Source organism: Podarcis raffonei, chromosome 12 (genome assembly GCF_027172205.1).
Source record: "Podarcis raffonei isolate rPodRaf1 chromosome 12, rPodRaf1.pri, whole genome shotgun sequence".
Lineage (NCBI taxonomy): Eukaryota > Metazoa > Chordata > Lepidosauria > Squamata > Lacertidae > Podarcis > Podarcis raffonei.
This window is the reverse complement of record NC_070613.1, coordinates 50,118,431-50,141,095: the sequence shown is the minus strand read 5'-3', so window position 1 is coordinate 50,141,095 and position 22,665 is coordinate 50,118,431. Positions and strand designations below refer to the sequence as shown.

Below are 22,665 nucleotides of genomic sequence, written 5' to 3'. Positions count from 1 at the left end.
TTAGGAAAAGGAATTTTTTTCTGAGATGGGTGACTCAACTTATTCAGTTGGAGACAGGGCTTACAGAAATGTTTATTTCCCCCAAATTTTGACCTGCTTCAACTGAAGAAAGCAGAATTATCCATGGCTCTTGAGAAACTTTCTGTAGATGAAGTGAAATAGAAAGGCTAAACAAAACAGGATTTTCTACCCTTTTTGCAAGTAAAATGAACAAGTAAGTAAAGTGCAAGTAAAATAAACAAGTAAATAAACAGGAACTTACCAATGCTTGCAGTTTAGGGCAATGAATGGAAAGTTGTATCAACGTATTATCTGTTATCTAGAAAGAAATTATATAGAGAACAGTGTCAAATTCAGGGATAGGCAAAAATACATATCGGGTAGTTTTTGTAGTCTGAAAGTTTTTCTGGACACAGAAGAGCGTCATCTTTTAATGATATTTTTACTAGATCTGATGCAAAGGCCTTGTACAAATAGGTCTCACCAGAACACATTCTTCTAGGTCCATCTTTTCTAGTTCATGGCAATTCTAAAAGTGAGAAAAAAAGCATTCTACCATTAAAAACAAGGCTTAACTGAGAACTTAAGATTTTAGAAACTTCCAGTATGTCGTGTATACTTTATGACATGTCAGGGGCTGACTAGATGAGGAAAAAAGCACAGAGGAACCAGACACACTCCAGAGGGGAAGAGCTGGGAGGTACTAGACTGAGAGTTTGGAGGACAAGGAAAAAGGGGCAACAAGCAGGTGCCCCAGCACAAAGCAAAGACAGTGACTCCTGCCAAGCCACCTCAACAATGTTTCTGCTGCCAGCCTGCCAGCTCCTCCCAATCCCAGAGCACATAACCAAGCAGAGAGCCAACCAGTCTCTTGGGGCTGACACAAGAGAAGGGGCAGCATGACACAGAGGGAATGGAGTGAAGTGGGAGGTGCAAGACAGTCTGAGCAATGGCTTGCTATGGGGGAGTACACTGCTGGAGTTTCCGTGTTTTTTTCTGTTCTGATTTCTTAATAAAACAACTAACTGCAACTTAGCTGGTGTTGCTTTCTCTCTCTCTCTCTCTGCTCTGCAAAGCGTGCTATGTGTCAGCTCCCTTGACAATACACGACTCATATGTACTGAATATGAATAACTGGGGTTTGTTTTTCCTCTTATCCAAAACAGGCTAAATACTCGGTGGGTGGAGATACAGTGAAGCAACCCTCCTTAATCTGGAAAATGTATATTAATTTTGCAATCAGTTTTTTTGAGAACTGAAAACAAGGGAACTTGACCCTCATGCATAGCTGGGCAAAAGCAAGGTCACAACCAATTCAAGGGTTACCTAGTCAAACTCCCTGAAACAGACAGATTTCCTCCTTATATCTTTGCACATGCAGATACATACTTGTGTAAGATACTTTTTTTTTTAATGTGTGGTCAATGTGGTACAAGGGCTAGAGGTGTGTCTGGCCGTGTGAAATCGAGTTACAATATCCATCCATTTTTGAAACTTAATCTACCTCAAAGGGTTGTGAGGCTAAAAGTTCTACTATAAGATACTTAGAGGAAGTATGGGATAAAAAGTTAAATAATATTAACCTTACCTACCCGTGCTAGAAGTGCAAAACCAGCATCAGTGAGATGGGAACACCTTGCAGCCTCCAGAATCCTGAAAAATAAACATTTCTGCAGTTGAGAATAATCAGGAAGAAATCCTTGTGATGACACCAGGAACCTAGCATGTGATTCTATGCAATGGAAACAGGAATAAATAATACATCTACTATCCTAGATTATTTTATTATCTCTGTTGGCAATGAGACTACAAATTTCAAGTTCTGCAACATGACTAAAATCCTGTTTCTATGGATGATACATTATAAGAACTGAAAATCTCCTTGATTGAGACCTGAAAACATTTTAGTCGAGTTGGGGGGGGGGATGAAGAAGGCTGAAGTCTGTGACAGCTGTCGTGGATGTGGATGGACAGAGGTCATTATTAACATTCTCTCATCATTACCAACATTCGGCCACACCTTCTTGATCACATTCACAGTTTTGATGACCTGGAATTGACTATTTCTTGGAATTCCAAATTGTTGAAGGCCTGAAGCAACCCAGGGCTATAAGCCAGGTGAAGTGTCTCCATCCATTTTTGTTCCTTTCAAGCAATGAACCATCCTTCATGCCATATGTACAGTCATACCTCGTGTTGCGTTAGGTTCATGTTGTGTCTTTTCAGCTTGCGAACACATCAAACCCGGAAGTGTATACCTCCGGGTTTTGCCGCACGCACAGAAGCATTCTGAAAGCTTTACGCAGGCACAGAAGCTCTCTATCGTGCTCTGCACTTGTGCAGAAGCGCCGCTCTAGTTGCAGACTTTTCAGGGTGCGAACGGCACCCCAGAACGGATCGTGTCTGTAACTAGAGGTACCACTGTACTTAGGAGGACCAGATTAGGAGACCCAGTTTCAAATTCCTATTCAGACAAGTAGTTCAGTGGGTGGACCTGGGTCCATCTCTCTTCTCTCTATCTGATCTACCTTACAGGGTTGTTGAGAGAATAAAGGGCAGGTGAACCCTGAGCTCCTTGGGAAAAGGGTAGGATACAGATCTAAAAATACAGCTTGAGTGTACACAATTACTTTCTGACAGGCTGCCTCCTGATAGTGTTTGCTGTCCGACAGCACATCACAATAATGCTATACCCGTTCGCATCCTGTGTAGAAGGGTTGCGATTTGCTGCTTCTGTGCAAGCGCATGACGTCATTTTGAGCGTCTGTGTGAGCGGCGAAAACCGGAAGTAACGCATTCCATTACTTCTGGGTCGCCGTGGAGCGTAACCTGGAAATGCTCAACCTGAAGCATATTTAACCCGAGGTATGACTGTACTACATTGTAGTGTGCCATTTGTACTAAACTTGTGCTAGCTTTTTGGATGCAACCAATTCAGACCATCTAAGTTTGTGATATATTAACTAGCATTGGAAGAATACTGATGGGATGCAATGAATATTATGTAGTTTAAGCTTGCTGCTTTTTTATTTAGGTAGTCAGCAAACAGAATTATCTTTTTCTCTCCCTAAATGGGAAATAGGCTGCTCGTTCACTTTCCATCTCGCATATACCAACTGTTCTGTTTCTGAATCAGCATCATTCAAAACTATATACACATCACTGATCTCTTATGCTATTGCTAAAGGTTCTATTGTTACAAGAATAGCTTGGTTCCAGTTTTTAGAAAGGCTAGAATACATCTAGGGTAACTTCAAGGAATCCCAAATAGCCTGGAAGAAGTTGCTCATTGTGGTGGCAGCAATGTTTCCTAGTGATTAGTCTGTTTTTATAACAGAACAACCCTCTTTACCTTGTTATGGATGTGTTTTGGAACTCGATTTTACACTGATGATGTGCTGAAGAAAGAGGGTTTAGAAAAGGAACTTTGGCTTTCAGCCAGCATGTTACGTTTGTTGATCCATCCCTTGAAGTAGTTTAAAATTAACAATTTTTAAAACTGAAAAAAGCAGCAGGAAAAGAAGAAAAGTGCAGCCATAACCATCAGGAAATAAAAATTGCAAAACAAAATATAAAATGCACCAACCTTTCTATATTCACCTTAAGGGAAATAATGCAGAAATACATTGCAAAGAAAAATTCACCTCCACAAACAGACCCTAAGAAGAAGTGGGAGGGGAACAATATCAGGAAGAGGGAGATGCACAATAAACAGAATTGCCAATAAGTATCATTTTTATTTTAAGACTAGCAAGTATCTGAAATTATGTGGGCAGGAGGGATAGAGAAGGGCCTCCAAATGGAGTGGGGTCAGCAGCGGAGCATATACCTGTGCTGTCCAGGGAGGGCGTGGTCCCGAGGAGGGCATGGCACAGAGGCTGCCCTCCCAGGCGTGGGATAGCTGCTTGGGTGCCCGGAGTGGCGCACGCGCCCTCCAGCCGGGAGCGGAGCGAGCCGCCCATGGGGGCAGAGCAAACCGCCCATGGCGACCATTCAGTGCGCCGCCCACACACGACTCCCAAGCCTCCCCCAAGCTGTCAAAGCGAAGGGGGAAGTGGGGAATGCTGCCGGCAAAGCTCCCCCCTTACCCCAATGGCTCAGGGTGAGCTCGGGAGTTGTGGGTGGGTGGCGCGCCGAATGTCACCCCCCCTCAGTGAGGGCACCCAGGGTGGTCCACCACCCCCTTCCTACACCCGAGTGGGGTGGGAAATGCATCTGTGTGTGCTCCCTGCAGTCTCATTTAATGCAGAGACTCCTATTCTCTGCCAGGAATGGGAAGTAGGCTTTACCTGCAAATATACCCATACTGATTAATGTATGACATTCTTTTTTTGAGGGTGGGGGCGGGGTTAGATGCCTGCACCAACAGACACTGCTGGACTCATGAGCATAACCAACACCACTGCTACTCATCTTATTTTCTGTGTGTTATTTTTCCAACTTTTTAAAAATTATTAGCTTATCCTATAAGATTAAGTGGAATCTATCTTCCCATGCTATAATTCTAGGAGAAAAGCTGTTCCCCCAACCATGCAGCTTGGTTCTCTTTCCACCTTGTCCCTAGTGATGTATAAACAAGGTTTTGCTTGCCCATCCTCCTATTTGTATGAATGTCTGGGGGAAATGCACAATTACACATTCCAGGCAAAATATACAAAGAAAGCAGAGAAAGATGAGGGAAGGGTTAAAGATAAACCGCTACTTGCATATTGTGGTCTAATCAGCAATTCCACGCTTTTTTCAAATGGGTGGCTCTGTTAGTCTATTGCAGCAAAACAACAAAGTTTTGTGGCACCTTCAAGGCCAGCAGATTTATTGTAGCATGAGCTTTTGCAGACTCCAGTCTACCTTTTGCACATTTAAGTTAACACTGAAAAGTATTATATCTAATAAGGTCTCAGAAATTTATCTGTAATCCAGGATTACATTTTCAGTTAGTTTTCAGGAATATGCAAATTTCAATATATATGACTTTAAAAATACTAAAATCACACGGGGGGGGGGTCCTAGCCATACTTACTTGGAAATAAGTCCTGTGGAACTTACTTAGGAACATAGAAAGTTGCCTTCCATTGGGTCAGGTCCACCTAGCTCACTGACTCGCAGAACTTCTCCAAGGTTTCAGACAGGAGTTTTTCGCAGCACGACCTGGAGACGGCAGGGGTTGAATCTGGGCCCTTCCCCATTTTCCTGTTTTGCTTTTCGATAAATACGCATTGGACTGCATCATAGTTGTCACTGAAAACTATTAGGCACCTGCTAGTCTGATGACGATGAATGCAACTTCAAAGTAGAGGGAGACAACCACCACTCAGTAATGTGTGAACTGAATAGTACTCACTTCAGTCTTGGACAGTTCAGACCAAGTGCTACGAGGGAAGCATCTGTAAGGTTTGTACAACCAGAAACACAAAGCGACTGGAGTTGGTGACATCCTCGACAGATACCTGCTATGCCTTCATCCGATATTTGCTGTAACAGTGGAAAGTTCTGTCATCTGAAGTTAGGCAATTTCTCTTAAAGTGTATCAAGTTTACACAATTAAATAACAAATGTTAACAATAACAATTCTCATGCAATTTGTTCCATACTGTTTATTCTCACTACAAGGGCATGCTAGTCAACATTTTTATAGATTCCGCTCTATAGTCATCTGGAAAGGAGTTTCCTCAAACACAGTGCTTTATCTTGCAGTTTGGTGCACTATTTCAAAGACTGATTTCCTTTCAACCTTGATAATGTGCATTTTGCTGAAGGAAGCAAGTATACTAGCAGCCAAAAATAAAAGAAAGAGAAAATTGCATGCAAACATGCCAAACGATAATTATGTCAAGAAATCACTATTACAGTCAAACCTCGGTTCTTGAACGGGTCCGTTTTCAAACGTTTCGGCTCCCAAACGCCAAAAACCTGGAAGTAACTGCTCCGGTTTTCGAACGATTTTTGGAAGCCAAAGGTGCTGCACGGCTCCCATTTTGAATTTCCCTGTTGCATTGAGGCTTCCGCTTTGTTTTCGGTTGTCGAACATTTAAGTCTAACAGTCTTCTGGAATGGATTACGTTTGACAACCGAGGTTTGACTATAGTTCATGATTTTAGAAAAGCAAGAAAAAGGCTGGGAAACAATGGGAGGGCACTGATGAGACTTTTTTGTGAGCTACTATAGAGAAGGGGAAATGTGAATCACCTGGCCCCCACTCCACATCTCCTCATTTTTTAAATCCATCAGCAATCATGCTGGGTGATTGATTGATTGATTGATTGACTGATTGATTGATTGATTGAGATCCAGCACTGAGGGCCTTCTGGCGATTCCCTCATTGCGAGAAGTGAGGTTACAGGGAACCAGACAGAGGGCCTTCTCGGTAGTGGCACCCACCCTGTGGAACACCCTCCCTTCAGATATGAAGGAAATAAGCAGCTATCCTATCTTTAAAAGACATCTGAAGACAGCCCCGTTTAGGGAAGTTTTTAATATTTAATGCTGTATTGTTTTTAACACTTGATTCGGAGCCGCCCAGAGTGGCTGGGGAGACTCAGCCAGATGGGCGGGGTATAAATAAAAAATTATTATTATTATTAATTATTATTATTGATCCCTTTCTTTCCTGCTAGCTGGGAACTGCTGTGGAGCTCCTAGCAATGGCGTGGCACAAGTTGTTAGGCGTTATCACTGCTTTGGTGGGAGACTGAAGGTTAATTGTTATGATGTGCCCTTTTGTGTGTGTTGGCTATAATGGATCCATGACTGAGTTGTTTGGTTGAACACCTGCTACCATCTTCATCTAGGTGTCTAGGGAAAAGAAATCTTGCAGGAACCATGGTAGGACAGCCTCTCTCGGTGATAGAGCTGAGAGACAGGCATAGCTGGAAGAGGGAACACCAAGATTACAGGTACTTGAGGACTGTGTCCCTCGCCAAATTCAAATAATTATTCACTACTGATTGTGATGGCTCGAGTTCATGGTTCATCATCCAAACGGCCACAAGTTCCCTACCTTTGGCATGTCATGTGCACCAAATTCCTGACCTTGGAATTGATTATTTGCCCCTTCTTTGATATGCCCTAATAACTTTAGGCTCCTATTTTTGATATCTTCTTTTATAAAGTGGCACTTTATAAAAGAAAATGGAACAACCAGGACAAACTGAACATTAGCTGTATGACAATATTTTCAAAATTCTGAATGCATGGCAGAAGCTTGTATGGTACATGCGTATTCTCAATATTAAACTGTGAAGCCTAGCATTAAATTTTCTCAAAACGGATCCCAGAACGGATTAAGTTCGAGAACCAAGGTACCACTGTAGTTTTCATTCAAGGAGAATGACCTTTTCCATCTAATCATAGAAGCTACAAAGTGCAAAGAGAAGTACTTACCATGCATGACTGCAAGTTTAAGATAACCAGTTCATGGCAATGAGTCTCAATGTGGTGAAGCGCCTCATCTACCAGCTGTATTAATGGAGAGAAAATAAATTGGCAGAAGAAGTGGACATAAGCAGTATGGCATGGCAAAATATCAAGTCAATAAATGAATACTGCTTTATTATTTAAAACAAAAACAAAAATTTTGTCAGATACCCCAATATAAAACTAACTCTTATGGGTTCAACTTGGTACCTTAGCAGGTTTGTACCTGTGTGCATCCTCTAAGAAATAGTGCTTTTAGTCCGTTGCACCCTTTCACCAGTGCTTCAATGCCATCTTTTGTAATCTGATCACACCAGGAAAGATTCAAGAGTTCCAGATTTTGGCATCCCTCACTGCAACAAAAAAGAAAACAAAGCACTGTGTTTGAGTAGTTATTATAGCAGCAGAGCCAAATTAAATTCTTCTTAACAAATATTAAAGGTAACTGCCAGCCACCACAGAACAAAAGCTTGAGGGAAAGGCCACACACAGTCATAAAGATTTAAACACCAGAAATACTAGTAATAGGCAGCACCAGTCGATTTCCAGATATAAAATTAAATCATTTCAATGTAAGTTGAATAATAAAAAGCTTTACCTTAAACTTCTCAAAGAGTTGTTTGTGATGGAAATACAAGATGTCAGATCCAGATGTTTTAGCCTGGGGCAAAATTTGCTAAGGCTAAAGCAAGTGCTGCAAAGGAAGAGAGGCACTAAAAATGAATTGAACTAATTTTTTAAAAAAATAAAATCAGTTTTCCCATCCGACACCATTGGCTTACCTATCAGTAATTTTTGTGCATCCGTTAAGGTTCAAATGTTCAATGTTTCTACAGTTCTGTGCAAATGTTCTGCAAAAGCAATAAAATTAAAAAGCCCAAATAAGTAGAGCACATTTTTATGTACTAATGCACTCTCCCATCAGGCACTTAACATTTACAATACATCAAAAACACAGTTGGCTGTGTTTGAGATAATATTCAGGTTCTGTCAGAGCTTTCAGACTAAAAAACTATTTGCAACTTATTAATCTCATATCCATTCCTTTAATTATTATGCCATCATGTGAAGGAGGAAGTGTCTCTGCACAGCTGTTCTGGAATTCCCCAAACAATTAAAGTAAAATGTTAATTACGGTAAGAATTTCTGAATTATTTTAAATGACTTACAGTTTGATCCTATGATGACTGGAGAGAAAGGGACTTAAAATGCACATGACCAGGTTTTTAACATCCCATTCACAACCTTGTTGCCAGACAGTTCTAATAGCAGTGTTAGAAACTGAGATATGAAAGCTAGGAGCTAAATTGCACCTTCAACCTAGGTTATGGGTGCAACAACGGAATGTCTTGCTTTTTTATAACAAGAGTACAAAACTGTAAATAAATGAACTGCAGCTAAATTATGATGTTCATTTTTCACATGTTCTAGTCCTTCCCCTGCCTACCCCCCTAATATTCTTAAGAGGGTCTCTTCTCCAGTCTTCAGAGAGTAGCTGAAAGTGGGAAGGGAGAAAATAGTCTTTTCCTTCCACTCTGCAGTTTTAATCTGAACTCTTAGGTGCAGTATTGCGCCCAGAAGCTCAGAAACTGCTAATGAAATTCCTTGTCACAAAAGGCACCTAGAACATTGGGAGTTTCCAACACTGTCTAACAGGTGCTGCACTGATGGGGTCTGGCAGGCCCTACACCGCTGAGACACTGGCATTCAAAAGTTGTGCAACCCTACATTCTTTCCAGTGATGGTACCGCAGGTGAGGAAAATGAGTTTTGATAGCTTCTAGCCAGGAACTACAGGTTTATTGTACCTTATTCCAGACAGGGGACTGTCACAAAACCAGCTAGCCAGGAAATGTGAGTAACAGGTCAGTGGCTGCAAGACGTAATGCTTGTGACAGAATAGCTACTTATAGGGATACTGTCGGCAATGCACCTCTCACTGTCTAGATTGTTCCAGTCAGCAATGGCAGACTCCCTTTCCCCTTTGACTAACCAATTCTGGATTCAGAGCTCAGCTGCACTGGCATTTTCATCAGTATCGTTGTACTCATGATCCAGAATTGGTCAATGTGGTACTGTGTATTCTACTCAAACACTTGTTGCAGCCTCCACCTTTCCATCATGGTTGATGCTGAAAAATTGCATTACAATTTTAAAAGAGCAACTTTTAAAATATTACTTACTTTAAAGAAGTATCTCCAACCCCAAGACAGCCTCTCAGACTCAGTTGTCTCAGGAACCCACCACATCTTTTGGAAATATTTTCTAAGACCCGGCCCTTAAACAGATGAAACAAATATCAATTTCATATCTAACCAGATGCCTTTCAAGAGGAGCTCCATGCCAGGAAGAATAATGTCTAAAACAGACAAAAACAAAACAAAAAATGTTTTTATTGCTGAAGACCTCAAGCCAACTCTGTTTAAATGAACTGCCAGGGATACTGGGAAGAGCCATACGTGGACATGGCAAAATGATCACTTTTAGCGTACACAGATTTCTTCAAAAATAAATAAAACTTACATGGTGGTGGAAATCTCACACCACCTAAGTATGTAGGCTCCAGTATTGGAAATGCTCAACTAAAGTATAAAGAACCTGCTAAATCAGGGCCAATTTAACCCACAACCTTTCCTCTTTGCCAGGACGGAAATGCCCCATTCTAGATTTCTATAGGTCTGAAGTTTAGTTCTTTGTTAACCTAACTGAATCATAACAACCTGGAATCAGGACAGTATGTGCAGGATTGAGATCAATGTTAGGAAGTGCTTTCTGTTGCAACATTTAAGATACAATGCAAAAACCTTTAAAAATCAATGTCCATTTATCTCCCATAACAGTAGAGAGCATCATGATGCAGACCATGAATTCAAGCACTACCCAACTTCAAGCCAGAGGGGGTACTAAAGAATTTAAAGATCTTAAAGAGGGTTAGCCTCTCTAAGAATCTAATGTTATCCACAATGGGATGGAGCCTAAGAGAGGTAGTATGAAGGCAGAGGCTTAAAACAGGCTCAATATGGGCTCAACTTTTGTCAGAGCAAGCCACTCATTCAGAGCTATCTGTGGTTCTGATCTGCCTTGCCCTGTGGGATCCAGCCCCAGCCCAGAACAGGACATCGTTAGGCTTCTTCTCTCTCTTTTTTAACTATGTGACTGGTGCAAAGAGGAAAAAGATGCACTATAGCAACAATGATGGAGGCAGTCCTAAGCTTCAGTGGTATATGGAAAAACATTTTTTACAAAAAGTTTCATTGGTTTCTGTTAAGAAAATACAAAATAAAACTTTGCAATATTTGTTTTAAGAAAATAATAATAATTGAATGCCTTAAAAAAACTATGAAGAGGAGACAGTGAAAGCTCAAGGCATTGTGTAATCCCCTCAGCTGGTAAAACCTGTAGATTTAATTCTTTTTCAACCTTTTGAGAAAGCTGCCTGCCCATCATTTGTTTTATGTACAGAAAAGTAGTTTTTCATTATTATCCCTTACTTTATATGCAATGTAGCAAAGTAAGAAAATGAAACCAGACATAGTGCAATCTGTGGGCAAGAGGTCAGATGAGGTTTTGCCTGTTGCTCTAAAAAAAAAAAAAGATAATTAAAAGCAATTGACTACTTTCAAATCAAAGTTCAACCAATAATGCTAGATAAAAAGGTAAAATTAAATCAAATCTGTACTTCAAAGTTTCAGTTTTACATTGTTTTTATGATAGTGAAAAATGTTAAGTATTACAAACCTCTACATCTGTCTGAAAGTTAAAAAGGTCTATTCTTTGCCAGTTACTCCCATCCAGGGCCAACACATTCCAAGACTGAAATAAACAAAGAACACATATATGCACATTATAGATATAGATATATGTATGTATGTAACATAATAACCAATGTCTTTTCAAAACCTAGTTCTGAATTCTTCATGCTTTCATCATACCTTTTGTGAGAGATCTCACAAAAGGTAGGATGAAAGCATGAAAAATTCAGAACTAGGATTTTTCCATGTTTAAAATGGTTCTTAATTGAGGAAAACTACTTTTTAAGCAATATTGTAAGGCCCAGTTTCTTGAGAGATAAATATCCTGTAAGAGTGCAAGAATATTACCTAAATGTAAAGTTAGATGAAATAATACTTACTTGGTATGATAAAGTAGCTAAGAGTGCAACTTGTGAGCCAACTTTTAATTTCACCTCAGTTATGAACTCACTAGGAAGTCTTAAACAAACCACTATTCTCTTTAGCTTATCATTTGCAGATAAATAATAGATAATAATAATAGGGGAAACTGGGAAGGACTGTCCTACAGTTTACTCAAAAGGTCAATCAACTTTCAAATGCAGCCCAACAGAACACCCTTTCACAGTAAATATTCTGCAGAAAGAATTTAAAACAGAAGCATATCTTAAAAGGCAAAGGTAGGATAATCACGGTAATATGCTACCTTCCAAGAGAATCTCATTCTTTTGTGATTCAATCTCTGCTTGCAATTTGTGTGTGTGTATTCTACAATCACATTTAACCCTGGAGAAGAGCCAGCATCTGGTATACAGTGGTGCCTCGCAAGACGAAAATAATCCGTTCCGCGAGTCTCTTTGTCTAGCAGTTTTTTCGTCTTGCAAAGCAACCCTATTAGCGGCTTAGTGGATTAGCGCTATTAGCGGTTTAGCGGCTATTAAAGGCTTAGCGGCTAAAAGACTATTAGCGGCTTAGAAAAAGGGGGGGGAGCGAAAAAAAATCGCAAGACTCGCAAGACGTTTTCGTCTTGCGAAGCAAGCCCATAGGGAAAATCGTCTTGCGAAGCAACTCAAAAATGGAAAACCCTTTCGTCTGGCGGGTTTTTCGTCTTGCGAGGCATTCGTCTTGCGGGGCACCACTGTATACGCTTCAGGTTACAGTCTCCACTAACCCAGAAATAGTGCTTCAGGTTAAGAACTTTGCTTCAGGATCAGAACAGAAATCGTGCTCCGGCGGCGCGGCAGCAGCAGGAGGCCCCATTAGCTAAAGTGGTGCTTCAGGTTAAGAACAGTTTCAGGTTAAGTACGGACCTCCGGAACAAATTAAATACTTAACCCGAGGTACCACTGTACTGAATAAGCCTCAGGCTCATCACCTACCCTTGCTCCTTCACTGATGCAAGGAGGCGGCTAGAAGACTTTGCTTCCGTTTTTAGTTAATCACAGTTTAGCATTATGTTTTAAATAAAAGGCTGTGGATATTTACTACAGTTTACCAAAGCAAACAAACTTCATATTGTGGCTTTTAAAGTTTGTTTGCTTCAATAAACCATTGCTATTATTAACCACAGTTCAGGATTCAGACATCATACTAAACAATGGTTAATTGAAAAAGGATCCAAACTCCCCCTCATGGTAAAAGAGGAAGAAGGACCATTCAAGCTTTGCAAGCAACTCTTTTTTCTGCTATACAGTGAAAACAGTGAGATTCCAAAGACAATTAATGTAAGTGTACATTATACATTCATTTTTTTACTTAGAGAAGAAATGAAATTACAAAGCAAATACCTAGCAGTACCTTAGAAACTTGTGCGCATCGACACAAGGTAATTACATCCAAGAAGGAAAATATTCTATAAGAAAGTAAAAAAGAAAGAAGTAAAACTGTTCTTCAACAATCCAGTCTAACATACTCCTGTAAACATATTAACTCAAGTTAAAAACATATAGATCAGTCAGATCAGAGTAGTATTTGAAAGCTGCCAACCAAAGATGTTTTAAAGGCAGTTATAAGAACTTTTCTCACATATAATTACACAGCTTGAAGAATGTTACAACACAGGGGTAGTCAACCTTTTTATACCTACCTCCCACTAATGCATCTTTCTTGATAGTAAAATTTCCTTACCGCCCACCAGTGCTAGATGGCTTGTGCCGCAGAACCCCCTACCGCCCACCTAGAATCCTGAAACACCCACTAGCAGGCGGTAGGGACCAGGATGACAACCCCTGGTATACCATATACCTGCGATATATATATTTATTCCATACAATTCTGGATAAGCTACTAGATAAACTCTCTTTGAGACCTTTCTGTTCCCATCAATCTAAGGGTAAGAAAACTATAATTAGGAAATAGCCTACTAGATATTGTCATGTAACTCAGGACCCTTCTGCCAAACTGTGCTGTTCTGTATGCTTAAGAAGAAAATCAAAGTCTCAGCTGCCACACTCAGTGCACAAAGTTAAGCCACACAGAAGAGTCTAGAAGTCCCACTTGATTGTATCAAGCAAAGGAGAGGAATAGAACTTTTTTATTGTCACTGGTACCTGTAAATGAAAACCAAAAAGCAATTTTGCTCAGCAGAGCTTTATGGTGGATAGTTGATTTTAACTTTGGAAAGAGTTAAGAGAACATAATATCTGCAGCACCTCATACACTCAATGTGAAACTCATATTTCATGCCTATATTTTATCTGCTACAGGGGTAATAGCAGCTTGAGAACAATGGTGTATGGAGGATGAAAGAAGCCCCTTCTTCCACTGCTCTCATCAAAATTGCAACTTTCCCCCCTCTCCACTGATGCTTTAAAATTTAAAAGGGCAAAGTATGGGGGAAGTGAGCCAAGAGAAAATGGAAATCCAGCATCAACTCCAAGTGGACACGAGTAGTCGATTCTCTGTTAGTTCTTATGCAAATTCCCTACCATTCCCATGCCATAATAAAAAAATATCCTGTATTTACCAACTTTTCTAAAGTTTGATTTTTTCACAGAAAATTCCAAATTGACAACAATGAAAAAGCTATTGTTTCCTAGCTGCATTGGTAACGCGCTTTTAAAAAGCTATACTCAAACTACATACTGACACATTTTTGCAACAAATGAAGTTAAAACTAGGCATGTTTAAGTTTTTATAAAACTTAGATTTGAAACGAATGAAATCCATTTTATAAGCAATAATCAGATTAAAACTATAAACTTCTAATGTAGAATTACCTTAAAAGGAGTTCTTTTGGTAACTTTCTGTTAATAAGAGCTTCATCATCATTTGAGAGTGCCTAAAAAGAGAGAGAGAGAAACCACAGTATTTTGTTCTTTTAGATCAGTGGTTTCCAACCTTTTTGGGGACATGCCCCACCTAAGCATCTCTAAAATCCTGATGCCCCTTCTGTGATATGTAATTCTTATTCAAAAAGTGAACTATTCACATGGAGGAAGCCTAAAAGGCCATTAAAAGGTAAAGGGATCCCTGATCATTAGGTCCAGTCGTGACCGACTCTGGGGTTGCGGTGCTCATCTTGCTTTATTGGCCGAGGGAGCCGGCGTACAGCTTCCGGGTCATGTGGCCAGCATGCATAAGCCGCTTCTGGTGAACCAGAGCAGCACACGGAAACGCCGTTTACCTTCCCGCCGGAGCAGTACCTATTTATCTACTTGCATTTTGACATGCTTTCGAACTGCTAGGTTGGCAGGAGCAGGGACCAAGCAACGGGAGCTCACCCCGTCGCGGGGATTCGAACCGCTGACCTTCTGATCGGCAAGTCCTAGATCATGATGCCCTACAGATTCAGTTGTACTCTAATTTTCATTAATCCAATGGCTGATTGTCAGAGATGACAGAAGCTGTATGCCAACAATATCTGAAAGGCATCACACTGGCTATTTCTGCTTTAGGTGAGCCATGTATTTTTTTTCCTAATGGGAAATCAACAAGACCATTTCAAGCAGAGTTGAAATGAATAACTTTGAGATCAAGAAAAAAATAGATATAAATATGGAACAAACATATGTTAGTCAGTTCGTAAGTTTATTGTTTTAGCCAAAGGCTGTGACAAACTTGTAGAAATAATAATAAAATAATACAGAACACCCATAATATATAATCCAACATCTATGATATAAAAGAGAGAAGATACCAGAGACACCAACAAGTCAAAATCTAGCTTAATTTCAGATTAAACCTCCAAGTCACCAAAACAATTTATAGTGATTTTATCTGACTCATTTTTCCTGATCTTTTTTGTATCCAGTGCATAAATGGCTGCTCTCTGTGTTACGAAGCTTTTATTGCCATTCAAAAGAATTGAAACATTTCTGCTGGGGAACACCTGCTTGCTTCTGAGAATGAAGGTTTCAAAAAAGGGTTTTCTTGGGTCTCTATATAAAGAATAGGCTAACAGATAATGAGTAATGTCTTCCACCTAAGGCTGACCACAAATACAAAGCCAGTCTGCATATGGAACCTGTGGTTGCCATCACTTGGAAACACAGCTCAATAAGGATATTTTTAAGGAAACTGGTGAGAGTTTGGTCAAATAACTAGCTCTAAAATGCTGTTCTCAGGTGTGGGGGGAAATTTGGTGTTCCTAATTAGTTGCAGGTCCCTTCTGGATTCTAACCAGAAGAGCCAATCCCTAAATTGACACTTATTCAATGTCAATGCAGAGCTCAGTTCTGCAAAATAGTAATAGTCTAAAACAAATTGACAAGCAGCTTTTTATATTTAATTGGGAAGCAGCTATCAGGTTCAGAAGGCCACCTCCATATTACCTGGGTTGCCACCACCAAAGTCCACACTGGGTTCCTTTGTAATCTTTGTGCTGATAAAATAAAGTATCAACTTTAAGTTTCATAGTTAAATTTAAATGTGTTCTCCCTTTTGCAGCAGTGGAAGCATGAACACTGCTGTAAAATATAAATATCGTAGCACAAGCATTTGTGAAATTATGCTATTAGCCAATTCCACCCCCACCCCCTGGATACAATTCCCTATTATACACAATGCATTTAATCCTCTTAAAGTAGTAATGTTTAGGGTCTGTTTGTTTTTAAAGGAGTCCACATATTTATCCCCCCCCCCCCCCGCCGCCCCAATGGCAGTTTTTGAGAGGGTGTCAACTGGGAAAAGTCTAGAAATTCCCTAACTTTAAAATATTCATTTTAACAAACTAATGGAGGTCTATATATGTGAAAGCTTGAAAATCACATCAATTGCACTGATTGCTTTGATTCAAAATTGCTGAGTAATTCAACAGCTTCATTACTGTGAATATACTCCAGAAGGTTGGTTGTGCTACTCTACTATAGCAAACAAAGATTAACAAATGTATTGTGACAAACATTTCTGGGCTAGAGATAGTCAAAGTCATTTATGCCATGTCCCTGAAAGATTATGCTGCAACAAATTTGAATTTTTAGTGTTTTATGGTTTCTAGTATTAGCACAATTTCCTCCAAAAATTACCCAAGCTACATAATTTATTTTAAAATTTAAGGCAGGGTTAAATGGCACTGAAAAACGCTTCTTAAATTACTTATAATTACTTCAAGTTATGAAGACAGGAGTGTTCTATGATATGAATTCCCTGGCATTTTTAAGTCAATTTTTTAAAAGCTGAGGGCTACAGTACAAAACTTGGATCTGTGTCCATTTCACAAGCAGAGAAAGAAAATTGACAAAACATCTGCAGCAAGGCTTCTCCTCTCTCCACTTTCCCAAGGGGGACTGGCTATAACACTGTGTTGGCTTACAGGAGGATCACAGACTTGAGAGTGGTTGGAAAGGATTGCAGAATACTGCTTTACATATCGAACAGCTTACAGCTAGAATAAATAATAGAAAGAAAAGAGCAATTCTAACCAATGTTGCCTGGAAAACTGTTCAGAGGGTAACTATTAGAAGAAAACAAGCCTAGTTTCCCAAATGATTAACCTCAGCATAAAGATGATCTAACCCCTGAATTTTTTTAAGATAACCTGCTGTATAATAGAGATTTTTCTTCCAGTTACACTATTCCTTTCTAGTTTTATATCATCAGTGATATTCATATGGAGAAGGGCAGATAGTTTAACACCAAAGGGGGTGTACAAGTGAGGGGAGTGAAATCTCCTTCCCACTTTGCTTCCCCATATGCCATTGCTTCCTCTTCTCTTCTCTTCTCAGGCTCTCAATATTTTCAGCATAGCAGCACGACTGGAGTTAAAAATGCCCTAGTTCATAGACTATTCATTTTTCCCACTTAGCACTGAAGTGATCACACATGTCTGATTCATTTGTGTAAAAAGTGAGTAGCTATGGTTTAAATTTATCAAAACGGTTATGTGGGTAAGGCAAGCTGAAGCCCCAAATCCATTATCTCAGCAACTTTATATAATGTCCCTGTATATTTCCAAAATAAAACCTTCCACATATTAACCATTAAGGACTATTTGGTCAGCTTTAAAGGGGCCAAGTAGGATTTTTACCTTTTTTTTTTACTTGTCAGATTGACTGTTGGTCAGGGTCCATGATCTACTTCAGTCTATCTGGGCTTTGTGGAGTGGGGTGGGGGTAAAGTTAGTTCTGGTCAGGGAATGAACTAGACTAAGCACACCAAGACATCACTGTGGGCAAGGACTGCCCCAAATCATTCTCTCAAAGCTTACCAGCATGAGGGAAAGTGAAAAGAGTATTAACAGTCTTATTGCTCTCAAAGGCTTAACACCTTAAATGCCACAATGCTCCAGGAGCCTCTTCAACATCCACAAAGGTGTTGGCAGACAAGATAATGGATCAGGCTGCTAGGAGCATTTGCTAGGAGCCATTGTGAGGACAAACAAGCAAAGATGCCAACAGGCAATACACTCGACTGTTCAGGGCTACATAGTTGTTGCAGGTATGCTAAAAAAAATAGTCCCAGTTTCACTCCATATCTGCCTCATGTCTTCAATCCAGTTTGGGGTTGGAGTCAAACAAGACTCCTACAAACAAACAAAAATACAGATCACTCCAAGCTGTTTTTTGCCCTCAGTTGAATATATGTAAAGTGGTACCTCTGGTTGCAGACCGGGATCCGTTCGAGAGGTCCAGCTGGATCCCAAGGTTTTCGCAACTGGAGACTGCTTCTGTGCACACGCACTCAGCGATAGAGAGTCTGCGCATGCGTGCATGGCAAAAACCCAGAAATATACTTCTGGGTTTGCCGCTTACGTATCCCGAAGTTTACATAACCGGAGGGATATGTAAGCAGAAGTATGACTGTGTGTATGTATGTGTGTGTGTGTGTGTGTGTGTGTGTGTGTACACACACACACACACACACACACACACACACACACACCTCTACCTGCATTTTTCCTACACAGGGTAAAATAGCAGCTTGCCAGTTGTGAGATGTAGACGGGAAAATGTGGGTGGAAAGAATCTTATCTATCCCCTACAGCAGGGGTCTTCAAACTAAGGTCCGCAGGCCAGATCTGGCCCAATAGGGTCATGAATCTAGGCCGGCCGGCCAGGACAAAGCCTGCTCAGTCTCCTCCTCCTCCCCCATCTCAGCGAGAGGCTGGGTCTCCCTCGCTCCCTCCCCACCTAGGGAAGCCTAGTTTATGTTGACTAAAATCGTTCTTCATTTTAAATATTGTATTTTTTCCTGTTTTTTGTGCACTACTAATAAAATATGTGCAGTGTGCATGGGACAGTGAATCGGCTCCCTGTTTAAAAAGTTTGAGAACCCCTGCCCTACAGGCTACACAGAAAAAGCGTTTTGGTTCCTGAAATTCATTCCAATTGTGCAGATGAAACATAATTAATATAATTCTACAAGGTGTAGTATTAGTGTGAGAAAGCAGTCATGATCCAATGATCCCCAAGCACGAACCTCCAGATGGTGATGTTAGGCACCACCCTGGCCCCCAGGAATCTTTACTTGGTCTCAAGTGGCTGATAGTCAGGTCAGGTGCAAAATTTCAAACACTGCACACAACATTAATTTAATCTGCTTATAGTAACTGACAGGTACTTTAGTTATACCGCAGCCAGTTTTGATTAGTGAAGAAATTTGGTAGAATATTGTCAGCATTATCTTTTCTCTTTATATGTTAAACTTTTTTCTCAACAACAAAAAAAAAAGAAGTAAGGAGTCTGGAATACCCTACAGTCTATACAGTGGTACCTCGGGTTAAGTACTTAATTCGTTCCGGAGGTCCGTTCTTAACCTGAAACTGTTCTTAACCTGAAACACCACTTTAGCTAATGGGGCCTCCTGCTGCCGCCATGCCGCTGGAGCACGATTTCTGTTCTTATCCTGAAGCAAAGTTCTTAACCTGAAGCACTATTTCTGGGTTAGTGGAGTGTGTAATCTGAAGCGTATGTAACCTGAAGCGTATGTAACCCGGGGTACCACTGTATCTACTCTCCTGTCCCCGCCTCCCACTTCAACAGCACAACTGCATCTTTTCAAGCATTTTATTGCTCTGGTTCAGTTAGCTTTCAGGGCTTAGGATGCATTCAAGATGCAACAAGGCAAGACAGCAGTTCCATATAAAACAAGAATAACAGTAACCCTCATGTGTTTCTCCACATAAAATTGCTTTTTCAGATTTTTCTCCTCATGGGAGAAGTTTACTATGTTAAAATGGCAGGTTTTAAAACATATTTAAGGGTGAAGTGCAGAGGCATCTGCTCCCTTCTCCCACGCACTGCATTTAAAAACTTTTCCATCCCACTTCCTTAAAGGGATTTGACAGTACGCGTGATTCTGCACATGGATCTGCTGCTGACACGAGTTTGCTTAAATGTGGGTAATGCTTAATCAAAGATATAAATAAGCAACTATGCTAAAAAAGGAGCAAGAGCTGATTCTAGCTTCCTAATGAGTGTGCCTGTATGAGGTTTTGTAAGTTTATATTCAGTGTAAAAAAAACACAAACCAGGTTGATTTAAAGATGACAAAAACCAATAACAATAAACAACCAACCAAGAATGCCTGCACAAAAATAATTTTTGGGGGAAAGAGATCTTGCCAGATAGCAAAAAAGACAAGAGAGTAAGTATCAAGTGAACCTCTTTGGGAAGAAGGTTCTAAAGGGGAGGGGATCACATCCTAGAAGGTCACTGCCATCTGCCTCACTTTGGATGAAAGGCACTGAAAGATTTCCAAATATTTTCAGTGTACAGGCAGGCTCCTGTTGGAGCAAGTGCTCCCTTAAGTTTCCAAATACCAAACCCTGTATCACTAGAAGCAAGCACCAGCATTTTGAATGTACTCAGAAGCAAGCCAGGAGCGGGGAAGGCTGCTAAAGAACTGGAGATATGTGTTCGCACTGACTGCTTCCAGCCTAGCAGCAAATACCCAATATCCATGCTATCCATTAACCAGCCTTTTTATTGGCATCTCATAAAATGATTACTCAACAAACAGGTGACTTAAATAGGGAGGCTCTCTCTCTTCTACTAATCTCATTTATAAAGTCCACAGCCTCTGGACCATTCTTTGAAAATTGAAAGATTACTGAAGTCAGGGTTCAGGAAATGTTTCTCTTTTCTTCCAATGTTGGAAAAGACCATTTATAACTGCAGTAACACCTGCATTTTATTTAAATGCATGAACTTGACACAATATCAGAATGAAGTTTCCAGTGAACTGCTTCATCGCAAGTAAATAACAACGGGAATGTTGCATGCTTTATCAGACATGGGGTGACAATACTTGCAGCAGACCAAAAATGAGCGAAGAAAGCCGGCAGCTACAAACATTCAAACCGCTTCCCCACATAACACAAACTGTTTTTATTTCCAGCTGTACTTCAGATACAGTATCTATACTGGACAAGAACAAAAAGTTTTATTTGATGCTGCTGTTTGCCCTGCAATAAACGTCCACACATGCACACAAGCTTTGTGAAAAACATACAAAAAGGTGCACAGAAAGGTGCAGGAAACTACTCTCCTAAAACTCATGCCACACTCAAAAAAACAAGGTTGGGAATTCAACGAAAGCCATCTTACAATTTCCTTTGCTGATGCATCTACCACACTCCACCCAGGAGCGGGGAAAAAGGAGGGGGGTTCATCTCCTGTCCCCCGAGATCTTCCATTTCCTTTCCCCAAGTCCTTCCTACAGAAAACAGGCGCCAACTCCTAGGGGCAGAGGTTCATTCGTGCCCCCCCTCCCTTTAAAATATTTGATTCCCCCCCCATTGGGCATTGCCATTCAAATGGTGTGGGTGCACCTCGTCATGCGATCGATAATGCAGGGCGGGGCTTCCTCGGATATTGTATTCTAGTTGGCGCCCCTGCTACGGAGCCTCAGAGACAGGGTGCCGGGCGGTGCCTGCCAGCCCGCCCTCCCAGCTGCCCGTTCTCACGTGCGTGCACGCGCCGCCACCACACAGCGACGCTGCCCCGGAGCTCGCGTTTCGCCTCTGCGCCTCCACAAGCACCATTTTTCCTGCCGGGTCCCTGCGGACGTCCCCCTCCATCTTAACGCGCATCGTACGGAGCCGTTGCCGCCCTGCAACGCTTGTGCCGTGAGGCGGGGAGGACGACGCCCGGTCCTCTCCCCCTCCAGCCGCCCTCCACCCACCCTCCCCGTCCCGGACACCGTCTCCACAAAGCCGCTTTCGAGCCCTTCGCAGCCCCCCGACCCCAAAGAGCCGCCGCCCTGCCGCGCCCCTCCCTCACCGCCACCTTCTTCGCACCCAAACGCCGTCCCCGCCGCCTCAGACCCCGCCCTACCTACAGCCATAGCTGTGTATCTCTACCTATCTCCGCCCATATCGAATCTCCACATAACGGCCCGCCTGCTTTCCCGCGCGCGAGGGGCAGGCGGCGGTTTAACGGCCCGTCGGACGGGAGTGTGTGGGGGGGGGAGAATAAAAAGACCCACCATTGTGAGGCAATAGCGGGCCGCCGGTTGTCCCAGTGACGAAGGAGCCGCTCGAGAGGCCGGCCGACCGACCAACCAGCTGAAGCGGCGGCGGGACCTGCGCTCTGCTCTCGCGCGCCGCCCAGCGAGCGAGCGAGGCGGGGAGAGAAGCCGAGTGAGAGGCGGCGGCCGCCCTGAGGCGCGCGAGAGCGAGGAGGAGGAGGAGGGACCTTCGCGGATTGGGGGAGCGGGCGGCACGTGACTCTCCGCCGGCGCGAGCCGCTCGAAGTGGGCGGGGCTTGCACGAGCTGCAGGGGAGCGGGGGGGGGGTAGAAAGCGGCGCTTCGCTCAACTACCTGTTCCCGGATGTTGAGCCCTAAGGGGCGCTTGGTACCGTTAACGGAATGCGAATCCAGAACTTTCCTGGAAGACTACACTTCGGAACGCGGGGGGGGGGGAGCCGATGACATGTTCGAATGCTCCCTGTAAAGACGATGCGGGGGGGGGGAATTATGCGGACTGGCATTCTGTCCCTCATGTGCCGTTTTCCTTAGGGAAGCGTGGGGCGGGGAGCCCTCCCTCGGTCTTGCCGTCCGTTGCAATGGGGCCGGCCCCACCCGCGAAGCAAAGTGAGGCGGCCCCCTCTCAGGCAGGAGAGGCAGCAGGTCAGGCCTCCA

General features: G+C 42.0%; 1 protein-coding gene across 5 annotated transcripts in view; it reads right to left on the bottom strand.

Annotated features, from left to right (window-relative positions):
• FBXL2 (F-box and leucine rich repeat protein 2) overlaps positions 1 to 22,223 on the bottom strand; it is a 30,060-nt gene extending 7,837 nt beyond the window's left edge. For 4 of the 5 annotated variants that reach the window (XR_008327127.1, XR_008327128.1, XM_053359544.1 and 1 more), the window contains exons 1-13: positions 22,010 to 22,223; positions 14,362 to 14,423; positions 12,941 to 12,995; positions 11,151 to 11,225; positions 9,596 to 9,690; positions 8,196 to 8,264; positions 8,012 to 8,107; positions 7,640 to 7,766; positions 7,381 to 7,455; positions 5,342 to 5,472; positions 1,593 to 1,653; positions 485 to 529; positions 263 to 319 (exon numbers count right to left, since the gene is read on the bottom strand). Coding sequence is in view for 3 of the 5 variants with exons in the window: in XM_053359544.1 (XP_053215519.1) it covers positions 263 to 319; positions 485 to 529; positions 1,593 to 1,653; positions 5,342 to 5,472; positions 7,381 to 7,455; positions 7,640 to 7,766; positions 8,012 to 8,107; positions 8,196 to 8,264; positions 9,596 to 9,690; positions 11,151 to 11,225; positions 12,941 to 12,995; positions 14,362 to 14,423; positions 22,010 to 22,012 (951 nt within the window). In the remaining 2 variants the exon portion in view is untranslated. The remainder of the gene's footprint in view (positions 1 to 262; positions 320 to 484; positions 530 to 1,592; positions 1,654 to 5,341; positions 5,473 to 7,380; positions 7,456 to 7,639; positions 7,767 to 8,011; positions 8,108 to 8,195; positions 8,265 to 9,595; positions 9,691 to 11,150; positions 11,226 to 12,940; positions 12,996 to 14,361; positions 14,424 to 22,009) is intronic. The other variant, XM_053359546.1, reaches the window with a different exon arrangement.
• Between the last annotated feature and the right edge of the window lie 442 nt (positions 22,224 to 22,665).